The sequence below is a fragment of the Falco biarmicus genome, chromosome 6 (genome assembly GCF_023638135.1).
Source record: "Falco biarmicus isolate bFalBia1 chromosome 6, bFalBia1.pri, whole genome shotgun sequence".
In the NCBI taxonomy this organism is placed as follows: Eukaryota; Metazoa; Chordata; class Aves; order Falconiformes; family Falconidae; genus Falco; species Falco biarmicus.
This window is the reverse complement of record NC_079293.1, coordinates 76,721,005-76,746,703: the sequence shown is the minus strand read 5'-3', so window position 1 is coordinate 76,746,703 and position 25,699 is coordinate 76,721,005. Positions and strand designations below refer to the sequence as shown.

Sequence of the window (25,699 nt, the reverse complement as noted above, 5' to 3'; positions counted from 1 at the left end):
TGTTTGCTGATGTTAGTGTAGACTTTGCTTGATATAGCGCGTACGGACTGCACAAGCTGAAGTCTGCGATATTGTGTGAATCAGCATTTCTGCGTTCAACTCATCACGTTTAGGACAACTCCCCTCGGCGCTGAGTTAGGATTAGGTTAGGATGGTGGTAAACACTCCCAAGTCAAAAGTCATGGAGACACGAACTCTCCCATTTGATCCCTTTCTCCTGATAGACCAAACGACTGCTTGGGCTAATTCTCCCAAACGCCTCTCAGTAATGCAGTGCTGTTTGCCACGGTCTTGCCCGGGGTGGATGATCTGCTTGGTGGGGCTGTCAACTGTGCACAGCAGTTGGAGTTAAGGAGCCCTGGAGCTGTGGGGGTGCACAGTGCAGGCAGGTTATTTAGAAGCTGCCCCACAAGCTTTTTAAAACCACTGTCGGGTGATTACTAAGGTACCAAACAGCACGAGACAATCTGAATCTCCAAGAATTGCTTCTTGCAAAATGTGCAGGTATTTTCTTTCAGGTTTAGCCACTGAAGGTCTTGGCAGAAAAAATTTGGAAAATAACCCCAATTTTTGTAATTTATGTATTAAAATTGCTGTAGGTTTTGAATGCTTGTTTGTATTGCAACAAACATTTTTTTAAAAAAAACTTTAAAGAAAAAGCTAGCAGAGGTACAAATTGCAGTTTCGCTATATCTCTCGTGCTAAATCCTGGTAGAGAGCTATGTTCAGTGGACGTTTGAAACCTATGTACACTTGGTGTCATTAATCCAAGCAGATAAGTATATTAACTATGCACTCTGATTGGGATTAAGATTGCATTTTCTTTTTAAATGGGCTTTGGCGGAAGTTACTCGATGCACAGATAAACATAAAAATAGCAATACAAATTCCAGGCCTTTTTCAGGTAGCACTGGCAGAACATGCTGGTTAGTTCATAACTCGGTGCTTAAATTGTTCCCTTTTTCATTAAGCTAAGGCAATAAGAAAGCAAGATTATTTAATTTTTAAGTTAATGTCCCTTTACTGAGTTCAGTGATGGTATTAGGAAGGAACAGTGTCTACAAAACAACAATCTGGCATGTCATCTCTCTCTGATATAGTGTACCTTAACATAAAATAAAAAGTTTGAGACCTCGTTGTTTACTGCTCTTACCCCTATAGCAATCATCCTTCTGCACTGGGCAATTTCTTCCTCCTGGATTTTTTTCTTTGTTTCCTCTTCCACTGTCTGTGCAATGTATCCTCTTGTGTGTGTCTAATCAATTTTCTGGTTTGGCACTAGTCATCTCTTTCTTTTCAGACTCTACTGCCTAATTTGTTCAGCTACAACCGTGACAAAAGAAAAAAAAAAAAGGAAAAAGGAAAAAGAGGAGCTAGCTTTAGAGACTATATTTTCTTTGGGACATCTATTGCAACGATACACTTGTTCCCATGCTTGTCAGAAAGAAATGAGTAGTCTCCCAGTTTTCTGTCATCTAAGGGACCAGATCTCCATATTTTTGTCCTTCTCTTCATAGACAGCATCTTGTGGTACCAAACTGGATTACTTCAACATGTTTTACATGTTTTATTTTTTTGTTTGGTTTTGTTTTGTGATTTTTGGGGGTTTTGGGGGGGTTGTTTTTTGGTTTTTGGTTTTTGTTTGGTTTTTTTTGGTAGTGATTTGCAATGCTTGTCCTTCTAGTATTTGAATTGCTGGAACATTTCTAGATGTTCTGCTTGGTATTGTAAAACTGATTTTCTTTGTCAACACCTGGCTGTCACGTCTCTTATAATTCATTTAATTAGGAAGACACTTCCATATAGTATGGAAACATCTCTGGGAATTAATATAATGTGTATTCCAAATGCATTCCTGCCAAACAGCTGACAGAAAAGAAATTTACTGTGTATTCTTACAGTACTGAGGAGATGTGAGCCCAGATATTATCCAGTCCAAATATATCTAGTAGTTGATTTGTCCTCTGTGATTTTTATGGGATCCTTGCCTGGTTTTAGATTTGTAACAGTGAATTAGCTGGTTGTGTATGCAGTGAGCACTTATATCTGACCAACCAAGCAGAATATGGTTAAGATAAAAATGCAGGGTGGGAATCAGCTTGCTGATACAGACACGCAGGTTCGAATGTCAGCAGGTAGCTGTCTGCATGTGAGTTAAGTCTGGTCTCTAGGTTCCCATCATGTGTTGGCTGAACACCTTCCAAGCTCCTTTGATTTCTTAGAGTCACAGAATCATTTAAGTTGGAAAAGACCTTTAAGCTCAAGTCCAACCCTTAACCCAGCACTACCAAGTCCACCACTAAACCGTGTCCCTAAGCACCGCATCTATCTGTTCTTTAAATACCTCCAGGGATGGTGGTCCCACCACCTCCCTGGGCAGCCTCTTCCAGTGCTCTAAACCTCCCCTGGTGCAATTTGAGGACCTTTCCTCTTGTCCTGTCACTTGCTATGCTGGAGAAGAGACCAACCCCCCACCTACCCACAGCCTCCTCTCAGGCAGCTGTAGAGAGCGATAAGGTCCCCGGTGAGCCATCCCCTCTCCAGACTAAAGAACCCCAGTTCCCTCAGCCCCTTCTCATAAGGAAATATAAAGGAATATAAAGAATTAAGATTCTTTTGAATCTTCTCAGTATATTTTTGTGTGTTTTTTCTCCATGTGCAAATACTCTCCTTCGCAGATACACCTAGTCTGAGTCTGACACTTAATGTCCTAAGTTAGGAGCCATGGAATCTGGTAGCCTCAAGCTCGGTCATTCACTAGTGGAAAGCCTCAATCCTCACATGCAGAGATACCTGCGAGCAGGTCTCTTGAACTAGCCCCAGGTCCCATGGTCTCCCCAGCAGCTGGTGTGGGCCTCCTGGTCCCTCCAGTAGCCAAGTCACAGACTGTCTGGTCTCTCCAGTATCCAGCCCGGATTCACGGCTGCTTTGATACATGGATCCCAAAACTCCTGTACTCGTGGGCTACACTCCCCCCCACACCATGTGCACCCATTCAGATCTCTCCTGCTGCTGGCACTGCGGCATGTGGACCCCTGTGACCCACGGTCCCAGTCCAGTTGCAGGCAGGAGCAAATAAATGCCTCTGTGCTGAGGACAGAGTAAGTATCTGCTTGCTCGGTATGAGACCTTCAGATGTGTAAAAACCTCTCAAGCCTGGAGGTCCCATATCTGTTGCTGCAAATCCTTGCATGCAGAACCAGAAGAGGAAAACAGGGATTTCTAGAAAAGAGGGAGGGAAAAAAAAGTATTTCCTACCAGTCTATCTCACCGCTTTTATACTTTTCTTTGAATAAATGTGATGAATCTAGCCTAAGTGGTAAATTCTACATGAGTTGGGGCAGCTTTGTTATGGTATGAACTCAATAGAAGCCCCAGTAAGGGAAACTATTTATTCTAGCTTAGTGCACTCCCAGCCACCCTGGTTATAGTTCCTTTCTGGCCAGGACAGCTTTGCAAGGCAGTGGAGGATGGGAGACTGCAGCAGCTTTCTGTCTCCGCAGCCTACTCTCCTGGTGGTCTGGCCACCTGGAGAGCTCTGCATCAGGCTTTTTGAAGCAAGCCTGCACTGTGCCTGGCCCAATACCTTTCTCAGGCATTTAAAACCCCAAGAAATGTAGCAAACAAAGTGCTTTGTTTCTGTAACTGCCGAAGATTTTGAGGTTCTTACCAGTGTAGGTCCCTGCACCATGAGTAGCTGTCGTGCCTTAGCACGTGCCAAGTATGCGCGTTGTGTTTACACATAGTATGCCATGATACTTCATGTAGGCATTTAGTGGCTTGGACATTTACCCTTTTGATGAGCCTGGAAACATCATTACAGGAACTTAAATACATTAGAAATAGAAGCTAAAAGTAAACAATAAAAGAGCTGCAGCAGTCTTTTCTTTCGCCATGCTACTATTTTAATCCTCCTGTGAAAATCTGGGTAAGTTGATCACCCTGTTGTAAAAATGTTTCCTTAAAACAGACAAACCTTTGAAATTGGATCTTCCGAGAAGGCTTTGTTATTGTATGGCATGACCAACGGGTAGACGCTTCTATTATCGGGACAGTCTTCCATCCTGTTTTACTGGTTTGATGCGCTACTAATACAATGTTTTGATACATTGCCTCTTCAGTATTTGCCTGTGGGGAAACAGCTTTCCTATTTTGAACAGAATTTTTATATGTTGTGTAGGAAGACTTATTTATACTTCTAGTGAATGGAAGGTTCTTTAAAAAGACTCTAATGAACAGTTAAAAGCAAAGCAGACGTGAAATGAAATTCGTAAGTTATATTAAAGTACCAAGTTCAGTTTCAGTTCCCAGAAGCAAGGGCACCAAATGTTGGTTTCCTTTGACTTTTTACAGTTTTCTTTTGGTTCTTAACCTACCTCGTATTCTGCTACTTGGCAAAAATTTGAGCCCCCTGACTCTTAGTTTAGTGTTTATTCTGCTACAGAGAAGTACAATGGCAGAAGTGAAGAAAAAAAAAAATGAAGAGTTTATTACTTTAACTGCTTGTGCATTTGTAATTATTACCACTGGTAGCAGAAGGGGTTGAAAAAACATTGTGGTTAGTATCTTAAAGTATGTTATTCTAAAAGCATGTTACTATTATAATAATCAAGGAGCATATCAAATGTTATATGAATACAATTAACAGGTATTGAAGCTTTACTTTTTTTTGGGTGTCTGAAAAATACCGTGTCCATCACACAGCGAAAGGAAGCGGCTGTGGGTAGGTGTGGTGGTTTTTACTTTTTGCTGAAACCACCATGCCAGTATCTAGTTTTCTGTGTGTGGGAAAGCAGCTGGCAGAAGTTACGTGGGAAAATGGTGAAGGCAAACTGAGATAGAAAGAGCTTTTGAAGGTAGAAAGAGTATGAGGGAGGGAGGAGGAAAGTAGGTGGATCTGGAGCTTGATTTTCTATGTAATCAAGCAGTGCAGCTGACTTTGCATCTGTCCATGTTTCAGCATCAACTCTGACATATCCCTTTGCATTAGAATGAACCAAAAAGATTTGGTAACTGTTTCTTCTCAGATGAACGTGCTTTATCTCGGTGGCATCTCTTCTGCTTCTTGTGCCGTTTAGGGAACTAATGTTGCCTGTTAGTTACTTGTGAGTTATGAGATAGTTGTGAGAGAGGCTTCTAAACACAGACAGGGAGAGCATCTCAGTGCAGAGGCAGCATTAGTTCTTGCACTTTGTCTTTGGAAAAGAAAACCAAAAACCTTTCATTTGTATACGTGGAATGCTTAGTAAAACTGTGAAGAAATGAAATTTATGTTCCAAGATGGTTATACTGGCAAACAGGCATTTCCTACACTCTTGCGTAGCTGTTTTATTTTCCATTTTCAGTCTTAGAAAAAAAAGAAAAAAAATTAAATATTAAAAGGCCAGTATGTAAGAAGGGACAATGCATTATATTATGGTTGTAATAACTAAATTCTGTTTGTTTTTTTATACCTTGTGTGATTAGGGGAAAAAAGTACATTTTCCTGTTAATTTATATAGTTACCTTAACTTATATACAAAAAAGAAACATTTAAGTTTTATCCTATAGGAGCACTTTTGAATCTGTGATGGTCTTAATATTATTTTACATTCCAGTGTAATATGATAATAAATAGTACCATTTTCATATGTATTTCTTATACAATATCCAGGTACTTGCAGTTTGTAAAATATTTAATAGTATCTGCATTGTTTGCTGCGCTTATAGTGCGAGGAAGTGTCTGACATTATAGTTCATGTACATGTGCAGTCCTGCATAATAGAGAAAAAAATTGTTGTGCTCATTTTAGTGGTGTTGTACAGCACATTATAACCCATGACCATCTCTTTAAGATGCTGATAGTCTCAACAAGAGAAACAAATGATAGGGAACAAATATGAGTGTAATTTCCTTATGCTATGACTAGTGTAGTACAGTGGGTTATGCTCAGATGTTGCCTGAGTAGTTCTTCTTGTGCTCTTACTTGCAGCAAGCTGAAATTTAATATCGTTAGAATTTCAAATGCTGTTTGAAGAATACTGGATATAATTTCATTATTAGATAAAAGAAATAAACCCTACTATATAACTCTTCAGTTGTTTATAGATAAAATACTGATTTGTTTTATTGCAGGATATAAGAATGCTTCTGTAAAGAAGTAACTGATATATTCAGTCACCTATGGTGATTTGAATCTGGCTTATAAATAAAACTTCACTATTTTTATAAGAATCAGTAGTGTTATTTTTGGCCTGTACTGTTTAATTTACAATGAATATATTTTACTGTACAAGTTTTCTTTTTTAAAAATTCAGCTTTAGGAGGGGAGAGAACATTTTTTTAGAAACGCCTCGAGGAAATTCTGGAAAGCATAGCAAGTTGTCTTTCACTATAGTGATGGAAGACTGGAATGGCATGTTTTTTATATTGATATCCATGTAAAGCTAAGGTATTTTCAGTGCACATTGGGCCCCATTGAGACCGTTTTAAAATGAACAGCTTTTAAGTTTTAAAAATAATATAGCCTGAAGTCAGATATAGCGGGACTGAAAGTAGAGCAGTCGGTAATCCTTTAGAATGGTTAATGACTTTGATTTCTTTAATGCCTTTGATTTATTGAGACTTCCATTGATGGATAATTTTATTTCAAAAATATTGTGGCTGTTTCGGGATGCTGGAGTGCAAATAGCAGATACTAGGGTTGAGAGATTCAACTTTCATAAAACCTGTGATGCTGCAGATGTCCAAGCAACTGTAGAGCATAGCTCTTCATGAGCCTTGCACTGCGTGTACGTGATGTGGGAAGTCAGTTGAGAAAATTTCTTGAAGTTACCAGTTACTCTGGCTGACTTTCGTTTGACATTGTCTTGGGAAACCATGGGGGTTTGCTGTCAGAGAGGGAGAGCTATGGGTATGTGAAGTAACTGATGTGGCAAGAGGACTAACCCATTATTCTAGAGCTCTCTTAGCACTTCTTTATCCCATCACAGTAATGTTTCTCTGGCCCTTCATACATAAGAAGCAGGACAACGTTTTACATATACTGTGAGAATGCTTGAGCCAGTTCTTGCTCCTGATCATTGTAACGTGGAAAAAAAGGTGCCTGTCTTTTATATATAAGTGAAAGATCTTAGATAAGAGAAAGGGAAGGATTTTGATGTTCTTGAATCCTCTGTCACTTACACAATTGACTGAGTAAATAGGCAAAACCAGTGTTACTTATTTATAGCATCTTTCTTGAATAGGTTGTATGGCTGATACATGAAGACATTGTTTCAAAGTTGTGTGTAGCACAGAGGTGTATGTGTGTGTGTATATATGTATATATATATATATACACATACACACATATATATACAGGAATCATAGCCAGAAGCCTTGAATACCACGTTTCTGCTGTGTGAGGTTGAACTGAAAATGTAGGTTTCAGAAGCAAAAAACAGAGAGTAGTCAGCTAAAGCAGACAGCATCTTTTTGCACTTTGTGTGATGAAGGGAAGCCACATGGAGAGACCTTTTAGTTTCTGTAGACTGCAGTTCAACTACCAAGATGAAGGTAGGGCATAGGGAGGGCTTAAGCTCTCTAGACTCACTGAGCTGCGCTGATTAGGGGTGGAGTTTGGTTGCAACCTACAATTGTTTGTTGACACACCTGAGGGACAGGATGCCACCTGTAGGGACCTAGACAACCTCGAGAAGTGGGCCTGTGTGAACCTCATGAGGTTCAACGAGGCCATGTGCAGGGTCCTGCACCTGGCTTGGGGCAACCCCTGGCATCAGCACAGGCTGGGGCACTGGAAGGATTGAGAGCAGCCCCGTTGAGAAGGTTTTGGAGGTACTGGTGGATGAAAAACTGGACGTGAGCCAGCAATGTGTGCTTGCAGCTCGGAAAGCTGACTGAATCCTGGGCTGCATCACCAGCAGTGTGGGCCAGCAGGTTGAGGGAGGGGGCTCTTCCCCTCTATTCCACTCTCATGAGATCCACTGCTGCAGCACTGCATTAGTTCTGGGGTCCCCAACATCAGAAGGGCATGGACCTGTTGGAGCAAGTCCAGAGGAGGGTCACAAAGATGACTAGAGAGCTGGAGCACCTCTCCTATGAAGACAGGCTGAGTGAGCTGGAGTTGTTCAGCCTGGAGAAGAGAAGGCTCCGGGGAGACCTTATTGCAGCATTTCGATACGTACAGGGGGCTTATAAGAAAGATAAAGACAAACCTTTTAGTAAGGCCTGTTGTGGTAGGGGTATGGGTATTCAACTAGATGAGTGTTGATTCAGACTAGAGAAATTCTTCCCTGTGAGGGCGGCGAGGCGCTGGCCCAGGCTGCCCAGAGCAGCTGTGGGTGCCCCATCCCTGGCAGGGCTCAAGGCCAGGCTGGACAGGGCTGGGGGCAGCCTGGGCTGGGGGGAGGGGTCCCTGCCCGTGGGGGGGTGTGTGGGAACTGGATGGTCTTTAAGGTCCCTTCCAACCCAAACCATTCTATGATTCTGGACACTAAAAGGTCTTTGCTAGGTCTTCAACAGCCTCTGTGAAAGAGTGCGGCTACCAACAAGTACTACTTGTCAACCCTACTTTGATGTCTTAGACCAGGGGTCCTCAAGCTTTTTAAACAGGGGGCCGGCACGCAGATGAAGTGGCAGGCAGTCATCTGCGGCTGCTTGATTCCCCCCGCAACCCCCGGTGGGGGGTGTGTGTGTGTGTGTGTGTGTGTCTGTAAATACCGGGGGCCAGATTGAGGACCCTGGGGGGCTGTATCCGGCCCGCGGGCTGTAGTTTGAGGACCCCTGGCTTAGATGTATCAAATTAATTGCCCATGTACTCTGCCTGGTTCTGAAGCTGAAGCCCACCATCCTAATTTCAGATGAACAGTTTTATAGAGCTTTTGGGACATTATGTGGGAAATGCTCAGGCTCTTCAATGGGTCAGAGGTGCTACAAAGTGAAGGTCTAGCATTCAGATTTTCTACAGCACCTACAGTATCCTTTAATAGGCTGGTGATGCCCATCCCAGATCAAAGGAGCAATCCCAGCTGTAGTTGAGTGACTAGCAGTTATAGTAGGTGTAGAGAGCAACTTCTGGTATTTCTTAGAGAAGATAAAACCTTGCAAAAAGCCCATCATCATGATTTCTCATTTCATGATGTCCGTTGGGTGTGATTTTGCCTTTTGTTTACTATGCTATATGAACAATACCATCTCTTTATGATCTAATGTAATTTAATTGTGCAGTGTAGACTTTAAAAGCCTCATATTATCATGTATAAAAATGTTTACCTTTAATTCATAGTAGTTCCTTCCATATCTTAACACTAGTGTTTAGATTTGGGATAAAATACCTGTCAGCATTCTACCTTTTGAAATAGTTATCTGGTAATTTTGTAAGCGAAGGGGGCTACAAATACAGAATTACTCCTAGTAGTGCACGTTACACATTTGCTTACTGTTTGTTCAAAAGTTCCTGCAAACTGGATTGTCGTCTGTTTCTTCAGTTTTTCTAACCATGTGCTTTAGTATACATTCTGGCAGCTCTTTTGTTCCTTTAATCAGATTACTGTGGTTTGTATTCCTTGCACCGTACTGAGTAATCCATTTCTGTACATACAGGTGTATATAAGCTTGTTGTTATTATTATTTTTTTCTTTTTATTTTTCTAGAGACCACCTTCATTGTTTCTTTTTAACTTATTTTCACAACCTTGCAATAAACCTCTTTCTTTCAGGTTTTCCTTAGGGGATGCTCGCAGGCCACTCCATGAGACTGCAATACTGGTGGAAGACGTCGTCCACACCCAGCTGATAAATTTGGTAAGAACATAACTGATAAAATAGTCTTCACTTTGAAAGATGACATTTGTATGATCAATTGACTAAGTACAGATTGTTCTGGTTTTAGAAACAAGTGAAACAGAAAATAAGGGTAATTTCTGGTGCCAGTAATCTGTAGATTTGCATTTTTGTAATTGTAGGTTAGGTTTGCAGATAGAGAGTGTGCACTTTGCTAATGGTTATACACTGTATTTCTGTGATACCTGCAACCCCACCTAGCCTTGGGAATAAAGCTGATGTATTTTTTTGTTAATGACTTCAAGTTGTTTAAAAGAAAAAAAACCTGACTAGTCATCTGAAAACTTCATTGCCAATTTTTTGATGTTCTAGTATTTGTGCTTAATGCATTATTTGCTTAATATTTGTGTTCTAATATTCATACTATTTGATGTTTTAATTTCTGTCAAAAATAATGCAGAAATATTGAGTGTTTTTCCTTAGTGAAAGCCAATGAAAGTGTTATGTAAATGAAGCTGTTTGGAATCTCATTGGTCAGAAGCGGCTCTAAATTTGAACTTCTCCGTAGTTTTTAATTAAAATTCAACAACACCTCTTCAGAAGTGAATAATGCTGTTTTACACCATGGCATGAATCTGCCGTCTGACATGTTGTACAGAAGGGCATACTGTTATGTGTCACCCATAGCTTGGGAAGGATAACACATGTTCTTTTCATGTTATAGTAATTCTTCAAATGAAATTGCCAACACATATGGGTATGGACATTATATAGAAGAAAAATGCTAATATACATTATAAGTAATATTTGTGCATGATGAGTCCCTGAATCAGCTAGAGTGTTGAGCTGCAGGTTCCTAGATCTTTTCTCCATAATGAGCCCTTTCAGCAATCAGAAGGGGGTTTAAGTTTTGAGCTAGGTTCTGTTACTACATTAACTAGAATTAAAAACTTTTGTAAATGGAGAAAATTCAAAAATAGGTAGACCGCATATTATAAATGTATATGTGTGTGTATGTGTGTGTGTATATATATATAGTGTGTATATATATTTATACATGTAATATTTGTATTTTATATACATTATATGCTTTATAAAAATATAATATAAATCAGTGTCCCCCTACCCACTGTTTGCCTGCAAACAGGTGCTTTCCTTCAGCTGTGCACTCAATCCAGCAGCTGTTTGGTGGCTTCCTGCATCACAGCAAATGCTTTGGGGTCACTTCCAGCTCTGGGCAGTTTCTTTCTGCTCGTACCTCTGAAGCGTGGTGGTGTGTCTCTGCAGTCTCCTGGCATCTTTGTGCTGTGGCTTTTTTGCTTGTTGTGCTCCTCTTGGTCTGTCCCAAATGTGCCCTGTGGCTCCTGGGGAGGGGACAACATCTCTTCTCTCTCCACGGGTTTCCCACTGGTTAAACACACTGCTCCAGGCATATATTTGTAATTCTTATTCAAACTACTACAAAATAACATTTTCTTTTTATTAGTGACCCCCTTAATTTATGCAAACTGATGTCTGCGGCTTCGCTTTTCCTTTAACAGTAATGTGGTGAAGAGTCTGTGCTGCTACGTCCTGCCAAGGCTCAGCTGAGTGGAGCTTTACATCAGTATGTGCGTTTTGAGAAAATGCGACCTGCAGCCATGTGGTCTTTGCACTTAAATCAAAGCTGGGCACTTACTTGGGGAATGACCATGACCCAGGGTTAACCCTGCGTGGGGTGTAAAAGCATGTATGATTTCCTGACAGAAGGAAGAATGGGAACGGAGAGGCAGATAAACAGCTTTTCTAACCTTTCCCCTCCGAGCCCAGGACGGCACTTTATTTCTGAGGAAGTGAAAGTATCTTTAATAGCTCATTGCTTTGACCTCTGACATTCACATGCCGGAACTCTTAAATCAGGAGCTTTTTATGTGCTCCTGATTTCTGATAGGGATTTTTGCACATCTGTCATCCTTAATAACTGCACATCCTTATTGAGCTGTTGCTCATAGTTATATTAAATTTTCACTTTAGATGTAGGTGTTCATCAGGGTATATATCCAGTCCTAGAAAAAAGCTATTTTTATAATTGAAGCTGAGGGCAGATGTAAATTTATTGTGTACTACCTGGATTTTGTCACATTACTCATGTTGATGGACTACACGGTTCTCGTTATGTGATTTAATGATTTCTTCTCAAAATTCACGTCCATATTGCCATCCATAAATAGATATATAAGGCTAAACTGTAGAAATTACTTTATGCCTGCAATAAAGCTGGCACATTGCATACATCTTTCATAACAGACATTTGTAAGAAGAGCTTGTACTTGTTGATTAAGCCCAGGTTTGAGTTTCTGAATTAAAAAGTTGCCAGCATGATTACCTTTGGTTGACTTTTGATATCTCACAGGTTTATAGTTCCAGCTTCCTATTTTCAAAATTGACCTGAACTCTATTAAATCAGGGTCTGGTTTGAACAGACTTATACAGCCAGTGCTTCAAACCACTATCTACTTCATGAGGTCTGACTGCTATAGCAGATGACTGCACTAACAAGTCAAATTCTTGAAAGAAGACCTTTTAAAATCTGCATCATATTTTATGATGGATTTTTTTGTGTATGTTGAACTATATGTACATTGCTTTACATTAAGTTAATTTCTTCTAAAAGTATATACCAATGTGTAGAAGGAAATGAGCATCTCCGGAGGATGATTCACATCATCCTAAAATTAGTTTCCAAGTGAGATGAGATGAATTTCTTGAGGAATTTATTTTCTCAGTTGACTAAGGAAAGGATCCTTTGACAGCTGGCTGGGCTTTAAATATCTAGGAGATAGGCGTAAAAGTTCTGGGGTAAATTCTATTCAATTTGTCAGAGTGCCTGCATGAGTGAAAATTTTTTGCATCTATTGTGATTAGAATAAATAGGGTTTTGCATATTAAGCAGTATAAAACCAAAAAAACCCCTCATCCTAGAATGAGAAAGTTCTGTACATTTTTTGTTCCAGCATAATGTATTTGAAGAGCACAATGAATTTAAGTTTTAATTTGAAATTAGTTTCATTGCTGACTGATAATGTTTGTTCAGTAACTGATCTATATGTATTTATAGATGCCTTAACCTTACCCCTAAACCTGTATTTATTCATGCATGCTAAGACTAGAGGTTTCAATCCATGCTATGTTGCCCTTTATGGGTAAGCACAAGTAGTAGATGTCTGTTAAAAGGAGAATTGTGCCTATTAAAAAAGGTTCAACAGGGAATTCAAAAAGATGTTAATCAGAAGGGGACAAGCTTTTGAATTAATTACCATTTGAAGTGGAACGAGGCCTCTTTTAGTTCGTTCTTTCATCATATCCAATACAATTTGCATGTGCGATAAGCTTTTGAAGCATCGTCTTTTATAATAATCTTTTTTTTATACAGATTTTATAATAATCTGTTAATATCTATTCGGACCCTTAGAAAGAGGACTCAAAGATCCTGCTTTAGGAAAAATTGATACTATTTAGGACTTTGTCAAAAAAAGTCTGTAACTAAGAGAAACGGAATTTTTCTTGGTTTTTAAAATACCATTGAGGGGTTTGGCATCAGAATAGCTGAAGTCTTGCACATACAGGGATGTAGAAGCATCTGGAAATTGTTTCATGTAATACTTAAAGCAGAGGAAAAGAATCTCTTCACCTTCACCATCTCTGTCCCGAATTTTTGTCATGCTGGGCTGGATCATTGGAAAATGTAGTAGTATTAGACTAATATTAAAAACTAGAGATTACATAATATCTTCTCTTGATAGGGCCGTAGCTCCATGTTCTTGCTTCAGCTGTCATGTTTAAAGGCTAATGGACAATAAGATCACGACGTACGACTTATTTAAATCAAAAAGGGTGTTAAGGAGTTACCTTCTTGTGCTGAGAATGTATCAACTGCTGTTATTACAATGAGCTACCAGGAGTTTATTCTCTAGGCGTGCTGAATATGGCCCCAGACACCTGCCGTCACAGCATTCACTGCTTCAGCTTAGCACTAGGTTTGAACTTCAGTCCTTTACGTTTTGTTTCTGAGATATCAGACGGCTTCTGGGAAGAGATCAGATGTCTTTTCACAAAGTGAACGACTTATAGCAGTCGCACAGAGTTCAGCAAGGGAATAGGCAAAATTACACGTAGGCACACCCAAAATAGATGTGCAGATAAACAGCAGAGCCCCACAGTCCCGCCTGCTGGTAGGTGACCTTGCCCGTCGTGAGACACTGGCTGCTCAGAGGGAAGGGCACAGCACAGCAGCCTTGGACTGCAGCCTTTACATGTTTTATCCACTGGAATGCTTTGTAAAGTGTGATAAATCATCACTGAGACTGTCACAAGTGATAGAATTCATGTTAACAGAGTTGTGGTTTACTCCCTGTCAGCTAATGTGTGTCCGCTGGAAGATGGACTCTGATCTCTTCAATTGATGTCAAATGATTTAAGCCAAACCCTCGTGGCTGGCTTCTTTAGAATGCAGTGGTGTCAACTTAAAGGAACTTCATGTGCCAAAAATCATGTTGTACATGATATCTGTTGGGATTTTTTTGATTACTTACTTTTATCTTCCTATGGAAGAATTTGATTTCACACAACTTGTGCTGCTGCCTAATACTTGTTAACATTCCACTCTTGGTTCCTTTGTAGATGCATGATTTGGGTCTAGCATTACATATATGCATATATGAACGCTTTGCACACACACATAGATAATTTTAATGTTTTCTGGTTTATTACTATTGGAAATTAATTCTCTCTTACACAGGCAATATAGTTAATTCAGAGTCAGCCCTTTGTTCTCAACTGAAGCACAGAACACAGGTCGGCAGGTGAGAATAATCTATATTAGAATACGCAGATTATTTTAAATTGTGGCTCTGATTCATAGGTAGGACTCTTACAGTGAGATGCAGAGATTGAGCTGTATGTCAAGTCCTGAGTAAGTCCATAGTAAATCCATCTTGTGGAGTAGATTGCTTTTTATAGTAGGAACTTAAAGATTGGGTGGTCATTTGCCACATCTAGGAAGAGGAATGGTGAAAACACAAAGACTAGCATGAGGGTAGGGTGCTGATACGAAGTGCTAAGTACTTAATCATGATCAGTGTGAATTTTATGTTTTCAAAGGGCTGTACATTTTCTGGATGAGCGTGGTGTGCTTTTTGCGCTTCCCAGCTTTATTCCTCCAGCTGTTAACCATTTGATTGCAGTTTAAAATCAAAGGAGAAGGAGGAGGGAAAACTCACCTTCACTTGCCCATCCAGAGGAAAAGGCTGTAGCAATGGGAGAGGGGAGTATTTAAACAGAAACAAGGATAGAGCTTTCTTGGATCTTTACAGGCTGCTCCTACAGGTTTTGATTTTTTAAAACCAAATCACACTCATTATTTATTCACAAACTGGATGAGTTATTTTAATGTATGTAACCTCTATGCTTTCTGAAATCATACAGTTCCAGGTCTGTTTACTGCGTTTTTGAACTGTTCGACTTGTGACCTTTATATGCATAGTTGTAGAATTTTTGACATTCCTTTTAAAAAAAAGAAAGAATTGAAACCAGCTCGTTCATTAACAGAAATTACCCACTGATAAAAACAGTGTGAAGCACTGTTCACTCTGCATTCCACAGTTATATGCAACTGTCACTTATGCCACCCTAGTAATGGGAAAAGCCCTTGTTTTATGAGTCTGTTTTAAAACAGTAATAAAGTTTCCTGTGCAGGACATTAATTAGAGGGGTTATCAAAATAAGACAAACTAATATAATTTGTGATTGTACAAAATAAAGGAAGTAGAGTGTACCATAGGGACCTAATGAATCACAGGATGGAAACAATCTTCTGGCTAACTAAACATTCAGACTTTGTACTAAGTCACAGGGTGTATATACAGCTCAGCAAACCGGAACACGCTGTGTGTTTACACGAATGGGATAAAGGAGTTCACAAAAACCATCTGGGAAAAATCCTTCCACTATTCATTCTGTTCCTACTGTGGAGTAAATTAAGCAACATACATGCATTTGCAGGAAACACATGGCACACCTGCCCTGGAAGAAATCAAACTGGAAGATAAGTCTTTATTACAAAAAATTCCCTGGGTACCAGCAATGTGCATTTATTAGTATTTCCCATGTGTGATGGAAAAGAAGAGAAGGGACTTTAATCTCTAGCAAGTACTTGTTAATTGTTCCCTCTGTCATTTAAATGGGGTCTATATTTAGATTATGTTATTGCATTGGGAGGAAAGTGTTTTAGGGTTTTTTTTTTTGTTTTCTTTTTTTTGAATGAAAATAGCATCTTTGACACCAATTTCTGCAGTTGCTGTTCTCAAAATTGATTTTGCAATTTTTTTTTAAAGATACCTGTGTTGACTGTAAAAGGATGGGCTGCTTTTCAGAAAACTTTTTGTTCAATTTACATAATACTATAGAGAAGGTTTTGTCATTCTGGTATATTGTTTTTCTATACAGTGAAAAAGCCTGAATAGACTCAGCGCATTCACTGCCATTCTATAGAGTTCAGATGTTATAACTTGAGTATCAAAGGAGCTCAGAGACAGTGTGTCTGTCATTCATGGGTGAAGACAGCTCTGGTTTAGAAAGGCCAACATCAGACACAAGACAATGTTTTATCAATTTCTTGTTAAAAACCAAATATATTTTTTTCCTTTCTGCTGTTTCTTGGCAATCACTTGACTTTTGATTACTTGAGCAAATAGACAGCATTTTGTCTTTAATATACTAGGGTATTATAAAACTTCTTTTAAGGAGGCATTTTATGGAAAAATTAAATTGAAAACAATGAAGTCTGTTTTATGGCTTTTGGTGACGTCTTGCCTTTTCTTCGTTGGTAATTTATATGAAAAGTGATGTCCTGAGTTTTCTGCTCCTAATGTTAACTGCTGCTTGTTCACCGTATTCATATGTATTTATCCTAAAGCACAGAATATACTTCAGGATAAAGTTCAAAAGTCCCAGTTAGGGATTCCGGCCACTCTCTGTGCTTTCTGTTAAGATGAGAGCCTTGATGACTGACTGACTTTCTGAGATGTTTTCTTTCCCATGGATCTTTCTGCGGAGTTAACACATGCTATGAGACAGAGCTGCTGCTTTTTGCCTGGTCATGCAGAAATGCTGCTCAGCATCCAGTGGTGATGGACTTCACTGATCTTAAAAAGTGGAAAGACTGAGACACTGTTATTAAGAACCTAAAAAAACCCCAACAACTGAACAGAAGGAAATGAATTATTATGCCCACATAATTGTAGCAACATGTTCAATAGTGAAGAAAAAAAATATCCAAACCATTGAGTAACTTGAATGGAAAAAACAATGTGATCAATGGTTAAAGATTGTCTTGTAGAGCATATAAAGTATAAAGAATGAAGGTAGTGCAGGCAGCTACAATCCCAGTATTTCCTGATTTTCCTGTATCAGTCTTTGGGCCTTTCCTAACAACATAGCTTCATGAGTGTTGCACATGTGTGTGTATATATGTGTCTGTATGTACAAGTCTGGTTTTTTCCACCCTTCAAACATCAGATTCCCGTTCAGGCTCTTGAGCAAGATAAATTAATTATGTATGAAACCTCACTCATGGGGGCTTGGAATCTATGGCATTCTTAAATATGTATGTATTCAATTACCTTGGCTTTTCTGAATCAACTCATAAGCTGATCCCAGCCTGAGTTTCCAAAATACAAATGCATCCTCTATGTAATAATTTTTTAATGTATACTGTTAGGAGTAGAGCATAGTTTAATAGCTATTGAAATCACAGATGAGCTGAGGCATTCTGCGTGCAGATACATAGTGTCTGGGGTGTGCTGGCTGCTTATATTGTTGTCATTATTTTGCTGTAGCTCTACAAAATTCTAGGTGACTAGCTCTTTAGAAAAGAGCAAATGAAAACTTTAAGAAGTTATCATTAGATTTTTATTGCACAATATGATACGCTCTGGTAAATCAATATTTTATCAATGGCTTTACTCTGTAAGCTCCTTTATTGAAAGTGTTTATGACTGAACAGGCTTTAGCCAAGAGTATTTTTGACATAGCCTAAAAAATGTCTGAAGTCATTTAGCTGGGCTGAAATGAAGGAGCAATCTTTCCATTTGGGAAAAGTTGTAATTACATCCCAAGCTTCAGAAGTCAAATGGAAGACTAATACTGAGAGTTTCATACTTTAATTGATTTGTATGATATAAATTTAATATTATAAGTATATGAAGCTGTGTGGGAGACTAATACTGAGAGTTTCATGCTTTAATTAATTTGTATGATATAAATTTAATATTATAAGTATATGAAGCTGTGTTAAGGTCCCTATCTGCACACAGAGACTCATCTTGTCTAGTAGTCCAATTCTGGCAGCAATTAGTAAACTCGGTGAAAAGGACCTGTAATGTACCAATAGTGTGCAACACATGGATATTTGATGAAGAAGACTGACCTCAAGTCAACTTTCTAAAGCATCTGTGTATTTTTGAAATCAGCTCCAGAATCCAGTAGACAATGGGATTTTAATTATTTTTATCATCTGACTTGCTTAGTTTCAAATAGTTGTCCAGATATGTTACTCTCCACCAGGTGCTGACAGTTAACGTTCCTTCTGCTTTTCTTCTGACATCCTGAGTAGATTTGCCTCAACAGACATAAAAGGCAAACGCTGTATTTTTCGATACCTGAGATGATGATGCCAGATCATCTTTTGTGTCAGGGGAGATAAATGGGCACTTCTAGGATGTGACTCATCATGTCCTGAAGTAGTTAGGTAACATTATGGCCAGCTGTTTAAAATCTGGACTTAAGTGAAGTGAGAAACATCTCACCTCTGACTTTTGGCGCTAGCTGTATTTTTTTTTTTTTTTGATATTTCACTTTTCATTGATTCACTCAAAACTGTAAACTTCAAGTTGTGAAGGACACAGACTGATTTATGGGTGTCTGTGGCGAAAAAAAGAAAGAGTAGTGTAAAATACTGCATGGTCGTTAAATGTAACTCGTAAACCTTAAAGGTCATCTCAGAGTGTTTAACAGAGCAAATTCATTGTAGTTTTTAAATCACCTTATCTGATTTCAAGCAAACCTGATAGTTTCAGAATAACTTTTTTTAAGACTATTGGCTTGTTAACAGTGTTACGCAGTTACAAGGAAATGTGGTCACAGCTGGTTCTGGTTTCTTAACTAATCCACCTGATTGGAAACAACAGGTTTTTGATATTTTTCCATTTCTTACACTGACACCTAGTGTTCAGAGGTCTTGGATTTCTAATATTGCACTTTGTTATTAATAGATAACTGTCAATACAGAATTTCTCCACCTTTGTCAACATCTTCCACTTCTGTTCTGCACAAGAAAACAGTAACTGAAGGCAAAGTGTTACCATCATTTAAAAAAATTTTACTTCGGAGATACAAATAGTAGACCACTACTGGAAAACGTGGTAAAAGCTTTTTTACTTCTTGAAGCACTGCAAAATTTGTTTTCTTAAAATCCAAGTGCTTTAGTTTTGGGAAATACAGCTCTTTTGTGTCTGAAAGTGTCAGTAGCCAACAAAAACAGTGATAAGCCCTTAGATCAGTATTTATTTAATTGTGGGAGATGTGCTTTTTATTTCTGTATTCTTTTATCTCCAAGCCATGAGTTCTACCTGATAGGATTGTTGATGGCAGCACAGTCCTTGAGCGGACAGAAAATACACAAAAACTAGAACAAACAATCTTTTATCTCATACTTGCAAATAAATGGAGTAATCCAAGTATGGACTGTAACCCATTCCTGACAAAGATGACAACTGACAGAGTAAAATTTACTCTCAAATTCTTATATATTTTGTTGTATGTTAACAGGAGAACTTCCATCATTTGAGATAATATAGTAAGAATTTTGTGTTGCTGTGTCTATAAGTATCAATGCAATTTTGTGTTTTAGAGATGGGTTCCATAGAAAAGTCAAAAATATTCAGGCAGAGAAAATGCATATTAAATTGGCCTTGATTTGATCATTCTTCCCTTTTTAATTTTGTTACTTTACCTGTAGCTGCACTGATAAGCTGCTTTTTTAAACTAAGTCATACAGGTTTTACATTTCCTATACTCCTAACTACCTTGCCTTCTTGGAAAACAAAGCATCAATGACAATTCACCGAATACCCACCTGGGTGATGGTCTCTTCTGAAGGAAGCCCATGGTTCTTACCCAATTTTTGAACAAGTCAGAATACGACTGTAAGAACATTCTTTTCCCATAAACTTTGGTAAACTGTATTAGCCAGATGTCAAAGTTTAATTCCACTGTTCTAGGCTGAAGCTTTCCCTCCAGACATGTCTCCTTTCTTCAAGATCCTGTCACCTACAAATTTTGTAGATTATTGTGCTGTTAAGATAACTAGTGTTTAAGAGAGTGGTTGTGGCTGGTCCAAGACTTTTCTGCATGAGGTGATGGAGGTAGTAGCTTGGTCAGAGGAGGGCATAAAGGAAATAAATTTAGGGAAACATGTGAGGAGCTCTGTACCAATTGATAAAGAGGTGATGCTTTCAAAAAAAGTGTAGGCATTACAGTCAGTCTGATTCAGGGAATTATTTTCAACACAGCTTTTTAAGTACAGTGGACTCCATGCCATAGTTGTATCTATGATTTACATAAATATTCCCAAACTCCGGTAACTCTGTTTTCATGCACTTTTCCTTTAAATTGCCACATACAATCTACCAAGTCCACCCATTTTGTTTTCTCTTGGGTAACTGCATTTTACTTCTCGGTGCACATGGCATATTATATGCTATAGTATGTTATTGCCTATCCGTAGGTTGTATTCCTGTGAACCAGTCATGGTGTGCTTATTGGAGAAATAATCAGAGACAATAGAGAGAAATGTTACTTGTAGGATGTCATTTCTTTGACTTCTTTCAGGCATTTATTTTCAGGTTCAGGTGACTTTGGAGCCAGAAAGGTGATTTCTGTGTAGTGACTATATAAATGATGCCTTGTATGACCAGCTTAGGTGCAGACATCTGTGTTTATATGTATAATATATCCCACCTGAAAGAGAACTCCCTCATGACAAAAGCCTCAAAAAAAAAAAAAAAAAAGGTAATTAGAACTTCCATGATGGCAAAAGGAGATAACATTGTCAAAAGCAGCAGAAAAGTCGGAAAAAATAAAGACATACTAGAGGCCCAGATTTCTGGCCAGGAAGAGGCACATAGTGTCCCATATATGAACAGTTTTAAGCTAGGGAATTTAAGAAAAGTCAGGTTGGAGCTGATCCAAGACAGAAGAGGTGAAGTATGTGCATTAGCTGAAAACTGCATGTTCTATGTTTTTTACAGATGAAGAGAGAGAAAGAAATGGGAAAAGATTTGGAGAGACAGGCTGGGTTGAGATATGGTTCCTTTAAAAGAGAGTATAGACTGAGGACATCCGTGCACCAAGAGCAAAGAAAAATAGGAAACTAAATAAGCAGGGTATGATGCATCTACTGAGGTGGGTCAGAGTTGGGAAGGCTGCCAGTGATATTTATGACAAGAGAAGGTGGTCAGGAACAAAAACTAGGTGCAACTTCATGGGGATGCATTCTTTCTTGTAGTAGAAAAAATATGGAGCTAAAAGGGGGAACCCAGGTTGCAAATAAGGAGTAGGAAGCCTGAGATGCTGCAAAGAGTTGTTTAAAGAAGTGAAATAAAGAAAGATGAAAACAAACTTGCAATGGAAGGAGTTTGGAAGAGGATCTCGTGGCGCTCTCTCAAAATGGTCAATAGCAAGGGGATAGGAGTAGTTAATAAGAAATAAGAGGCAGAGGATCTTGAAAGAGAAGCTATGCCTGGTGCATTGGAGCTTACAGGTCTGGTCTCGAGAATGAGTTTTGGAAGTATCTTTACAGGACATAAGTGCTGATGACAGAGAAGCCATCAAGAAGTAGCAAATGCAGTGAGAGTCAGCAGATGTGCTGCTCCCAAATCGAGTCTCAGATGAGGCCAGAGAAAGTAGGTGGGTAATGATGGAACAGGTGGAACGTGGCTACTGGTGTCACTGTGAAGGAGACCACAGGTCTATGAAGAAAGGGAGAGACAGATTCTACATTTCAGTGAAGAATTAATGGTAAAATAGCAAGTCTTGCGACAAATGTTTCTTCTGTGGAAATCACCATACACATGGACGTCTGAATGTTTGTATCTTTGCATCATCATGTGCATGCAGGCATATATGCATAGATACATAAATAATGAGCGCTTGTATGGTGAAATACAGCCTGATGCCAGTGAGCACTTGTATGGTGAAGACCAGCCTGATGCTAGTATATCAACGGCAATATACTCACAAGATACTTTTCCTAGCAACCAGTCTCACAATACTCAGTAACTACATCTTTTATAGTCTCTAATTCTTGAATATGTTTGTTCACCATTTTTGTCTTACATTGTGCCATCTCCATTCCAAATTAGGGGGGAAAATAGCATCACATTCCTGATGACAAATTAAAGTACAAAGACGACTAACTGGATTTTCCCCATGTCATGAACCGAATGGCAGAGCTGAAATAAGTTGACTGGTTGTAGTTGAGAGGGAAGCCGTGCAAAGCTATTTTATATTGATGGCCTATGTCTCAGCCAATTGGATTTTTATTTGACAATCCAAAGGTGTAATAACTTTTATTGTAAGAGGAAGAAAAATACATCAAGGCTAATAAATAATGGAGGACCTACTAGGGATATGCATAAATGCATATCCTGTTCCTATGTATATACAAGCTTAATTGTGTCTCTTTTAATTTTGCTGTTTGATTCAACAGGATTGTCAGGTAATCATCCTATTGAAAGAACAGAAGAGGATAAAATTTCAAATAACTTTGTTAATCTCTTCTGGCTGTTAAAAGAAAAGATTTATTGGTATCAAATTTTATTGCATTCTTAGAATTTAGGGATTGATTGGCTGCTAGTTTAGCTTACTTGTCTCTTCCAGTTAGAAACCCAAACACAACAGAAGAAAGACATCACATTGAAGCTGACATGCAACAAGTGAGTGAAAGTTCACTTGGCTTTTTCTCTCGGCACCAGGTGCAAAAGTTGGCTTAAAAGTGCTGTGGTAGGCAGTTATTTTAAAGCAGTTTCTGGTTTAGTGTTTTATCAAGCCCAGGAGTAAAATATTCTGCAACTACTGCAGTTTCACAAAGCTGCTTTTTAAGGTAGAACTCTGAATTGTTTAACTAATTAAAATGGCACAGTACAAACATTAATCATACCATAACCATTAATGAGAGGGTTTACGGGATTTATGGAGGGAGGGCTGATATGATATTTTAAAAGTGTGTGTATCATTTCTTTGTTTCATACACAATATGCTTGCATTCTCCAAATGTACCAGAGGTTCTTGAAACCCTGAGAAGCTATTTGTGATTTTCTGCATTGCCTCTTCTAAATGCTGGAGGAGGTGTATTCATTTCTGGGGAAAGATGACTCTACCAGTGTCCTGATTAGTGACTTAATCTAGTATGGTTTTTTTCTTGAATAGTTGCTCCATTACAGCTTTATAGTGTGCTTTAAAATAATAGTTCTCTAAACTGCAGCTTTCTCAGAGTGGAAAGGTGGTGGCTCAATGATGACATAAGCTCCAGAAGTGTAGAGTTCAAGTGGTTTGCATGTGGGATTGCCAAATAACACGGTTTTGGTTTGTTTTCATTTTATTACACCAATTCTCCTCCCCAGATGTCTTGGATTTCTGTGGTACCCCCCTTTCACCTTTGATTCTTGCTCCTTGTAGCTAACAATTTTTATTAGTCATCCCACTTACACTCAGGTTTTCTGCTTGGCACCTGTTGTCTTCAAAGCACTTTGCCATAATAACTAATGCTCATGCTTGCCCTGAATTTCACTGTCATTCCTCTTCACATGTGAAAAGTGAGCTCAGTGATTTGCCTAAAATTGTATAATGGTTTTGACACCTGTGTTAGGACTCAGTGTGCCTATTCCTTGTCTGCACTACCCAGGCTGATCCTCGGCCCCTCTACATGCTGAGTTTGTGGCACGTCAGTCATAAATTGAGCATTTCCTTTTGGTTAATGACACATTTTTACCCTGATTGCTCTGGAATTTCAATCCTGAACCTTGTAGAACTATGCTGGAAAGAGCCTCAAGAGGTCATCTGAGCCATATCTCTGCTCCTGAACCAATTTTTGACTTTGTTCAGGGAAGCTCTTCAATATATAACTAGATATGTATGTGTATATATGCATACATACACACTTATTCATTGAATCAGGTCCCATTTTTTGAAGAGTTACAGATAACTGCCCAATCAACGTTTGATGTAAGCTACCAGCAATTGCTTTGAAATACTTGCACGGAATATCATGATTAGTATTGCTGTGGAAAGTACTAGTACTACAAAGAAGTTTATGCTGGGGAAGGCGGTGCTGTTAAAATCTACTGTTATGACTTCTGGAAGTATTGCTTCTTTTTTTTTTTTCTTTTCCCTTTTTTTTTTTTTCTATTTCTTCCTAATGGACCTGTAGCAAGAAATATATTCACTCCCTCAAGTAAGTTAGTGATTTTGCTTCTATAATAAACCCTTAGCTAGTCTGACTATTCTTGGCCTGTCCATCTGAAAGCTACAACTTTATGGAAACAGAATGAAATAAAGTGTTCTCTAATATGTCACAAATCATAGTTAAAACTGGAAATCCAGTCTGACACTGTGGTCTTGATTTGTATGGTTTGCGTACTCTTTTTTGTTTCTGCAAAGCTGTATATGTATTTGAAGGCTGGAGTTCCAGCCAGGATTTTCAGTCTTAACTGTGAATTTCCTTCCTTGAACAGGTTTAAAGCAAGCCTTTCAGATTGCTTCATTATAGCTTTTAGGACTTGAATTTCCTTTGTGCTCGTTTTGGTTCTTTTCCAATATTTATCCATACATTTGAAACTCCTTCAAATCTCTGTGTATGGGAGCAGTTACAATAGGAGGCGGTGGCATTTACAGTGCTGTTAGAGTTGATTCAAATGATGCCTGATTTTGAACTCAGTCAACAGTGCAAGGCTAAAATTCAGGCTCTTGCTCAAGTATACAGGGTTCATGTCCTGCTCAGAGGTGTCTATAATTACTGTGTCTGGATGGAAAACAAGAATTGTGTTTCCTGAAAAATTCAGAGCTTTTGACATTTGCCTTACTATTTCATCAGAACAAAACTAAAAGCTTTTTTAAAAAATTGTAATGGTCTACTGAGATGAAGAGGACCCTTATCTAGCTGATAGTCCAGTCGATAGGACAGCAGTGTTGGAAAGACCGGTGTTCAAGTCTCTGCTTGCTGGAAGAACATAAATTTGAAACAGTGTGTCCCATATGCTGAGTGAGTGCCATAATATAAGACCGCTGAATACATCTTTCAATGTCATTATTTCTGTCTATGATCTTAACCATAGACTTACGAGATATTGCTCAGTACCTGGATACAAAATTGGTTCAAGTAATATGATTATACCGATGGAAAAATATTTCATTTCAAGGTACTGACCAGTGCTCATAATTAAATTATTCATATATTTCACATGTGCATTTAATTCAAAACAATACTTAATAGTGATCATTTGTAGTTCAAAATCGAACTTAAGTTTTATAAATCTTTTGCTTCAGCTATAGCTGCAGGGTCTCGTAAAAGCTTGACTGCTTCGTGTTTATTCTTTTTTAATGGTGATTAATTCATATTAGGGGTGAACATTATTTACAAAAAAGTTATTTTAAACCTTTTGCGGGTTTAATTCTGTTACATTATTGTAATACAATACCAAATGCAGCAAAGCCTCGTCTGAACAGATTATATGATTCAATGTTAGATGTATCTATTGGTAGTCTGATCTAGTGCTAGAATTTTCTATATTATCATATGCAATCCTCTGATATTGCTTATAGGTAAAGAAGAATATTTCCTTGTT

General features: G+C 38.6%; 1 protein-coding gene across 6 annotated transcripts in view; it reads left to right on the top strand.

The window, feature by feature from the left end:
• The window catches only part of SUPT3H (SPT3 homolog, SAGA and STAGA complex component), a 277,886-nt gene that overhangs the window by 132,535 nt on the left and 119,652 nt on the right, over positions 1 to 25,699 (top strand). For all 6 annotated transcript variants that reach the window (XM_056343021.1, XM_056343018.1, XM_056343020.1 and 3 more), the window contains one exon: positions 9,698 to 9,782. In XM_056343021.1, the coding sequence (XP_056198996.1) occupies positions 9,698 to 9,782 (85 nt within the window). The remainder of the gene's footprint in view (positions 1 to 9,697; positions 9,783 to 25,699) is intronic.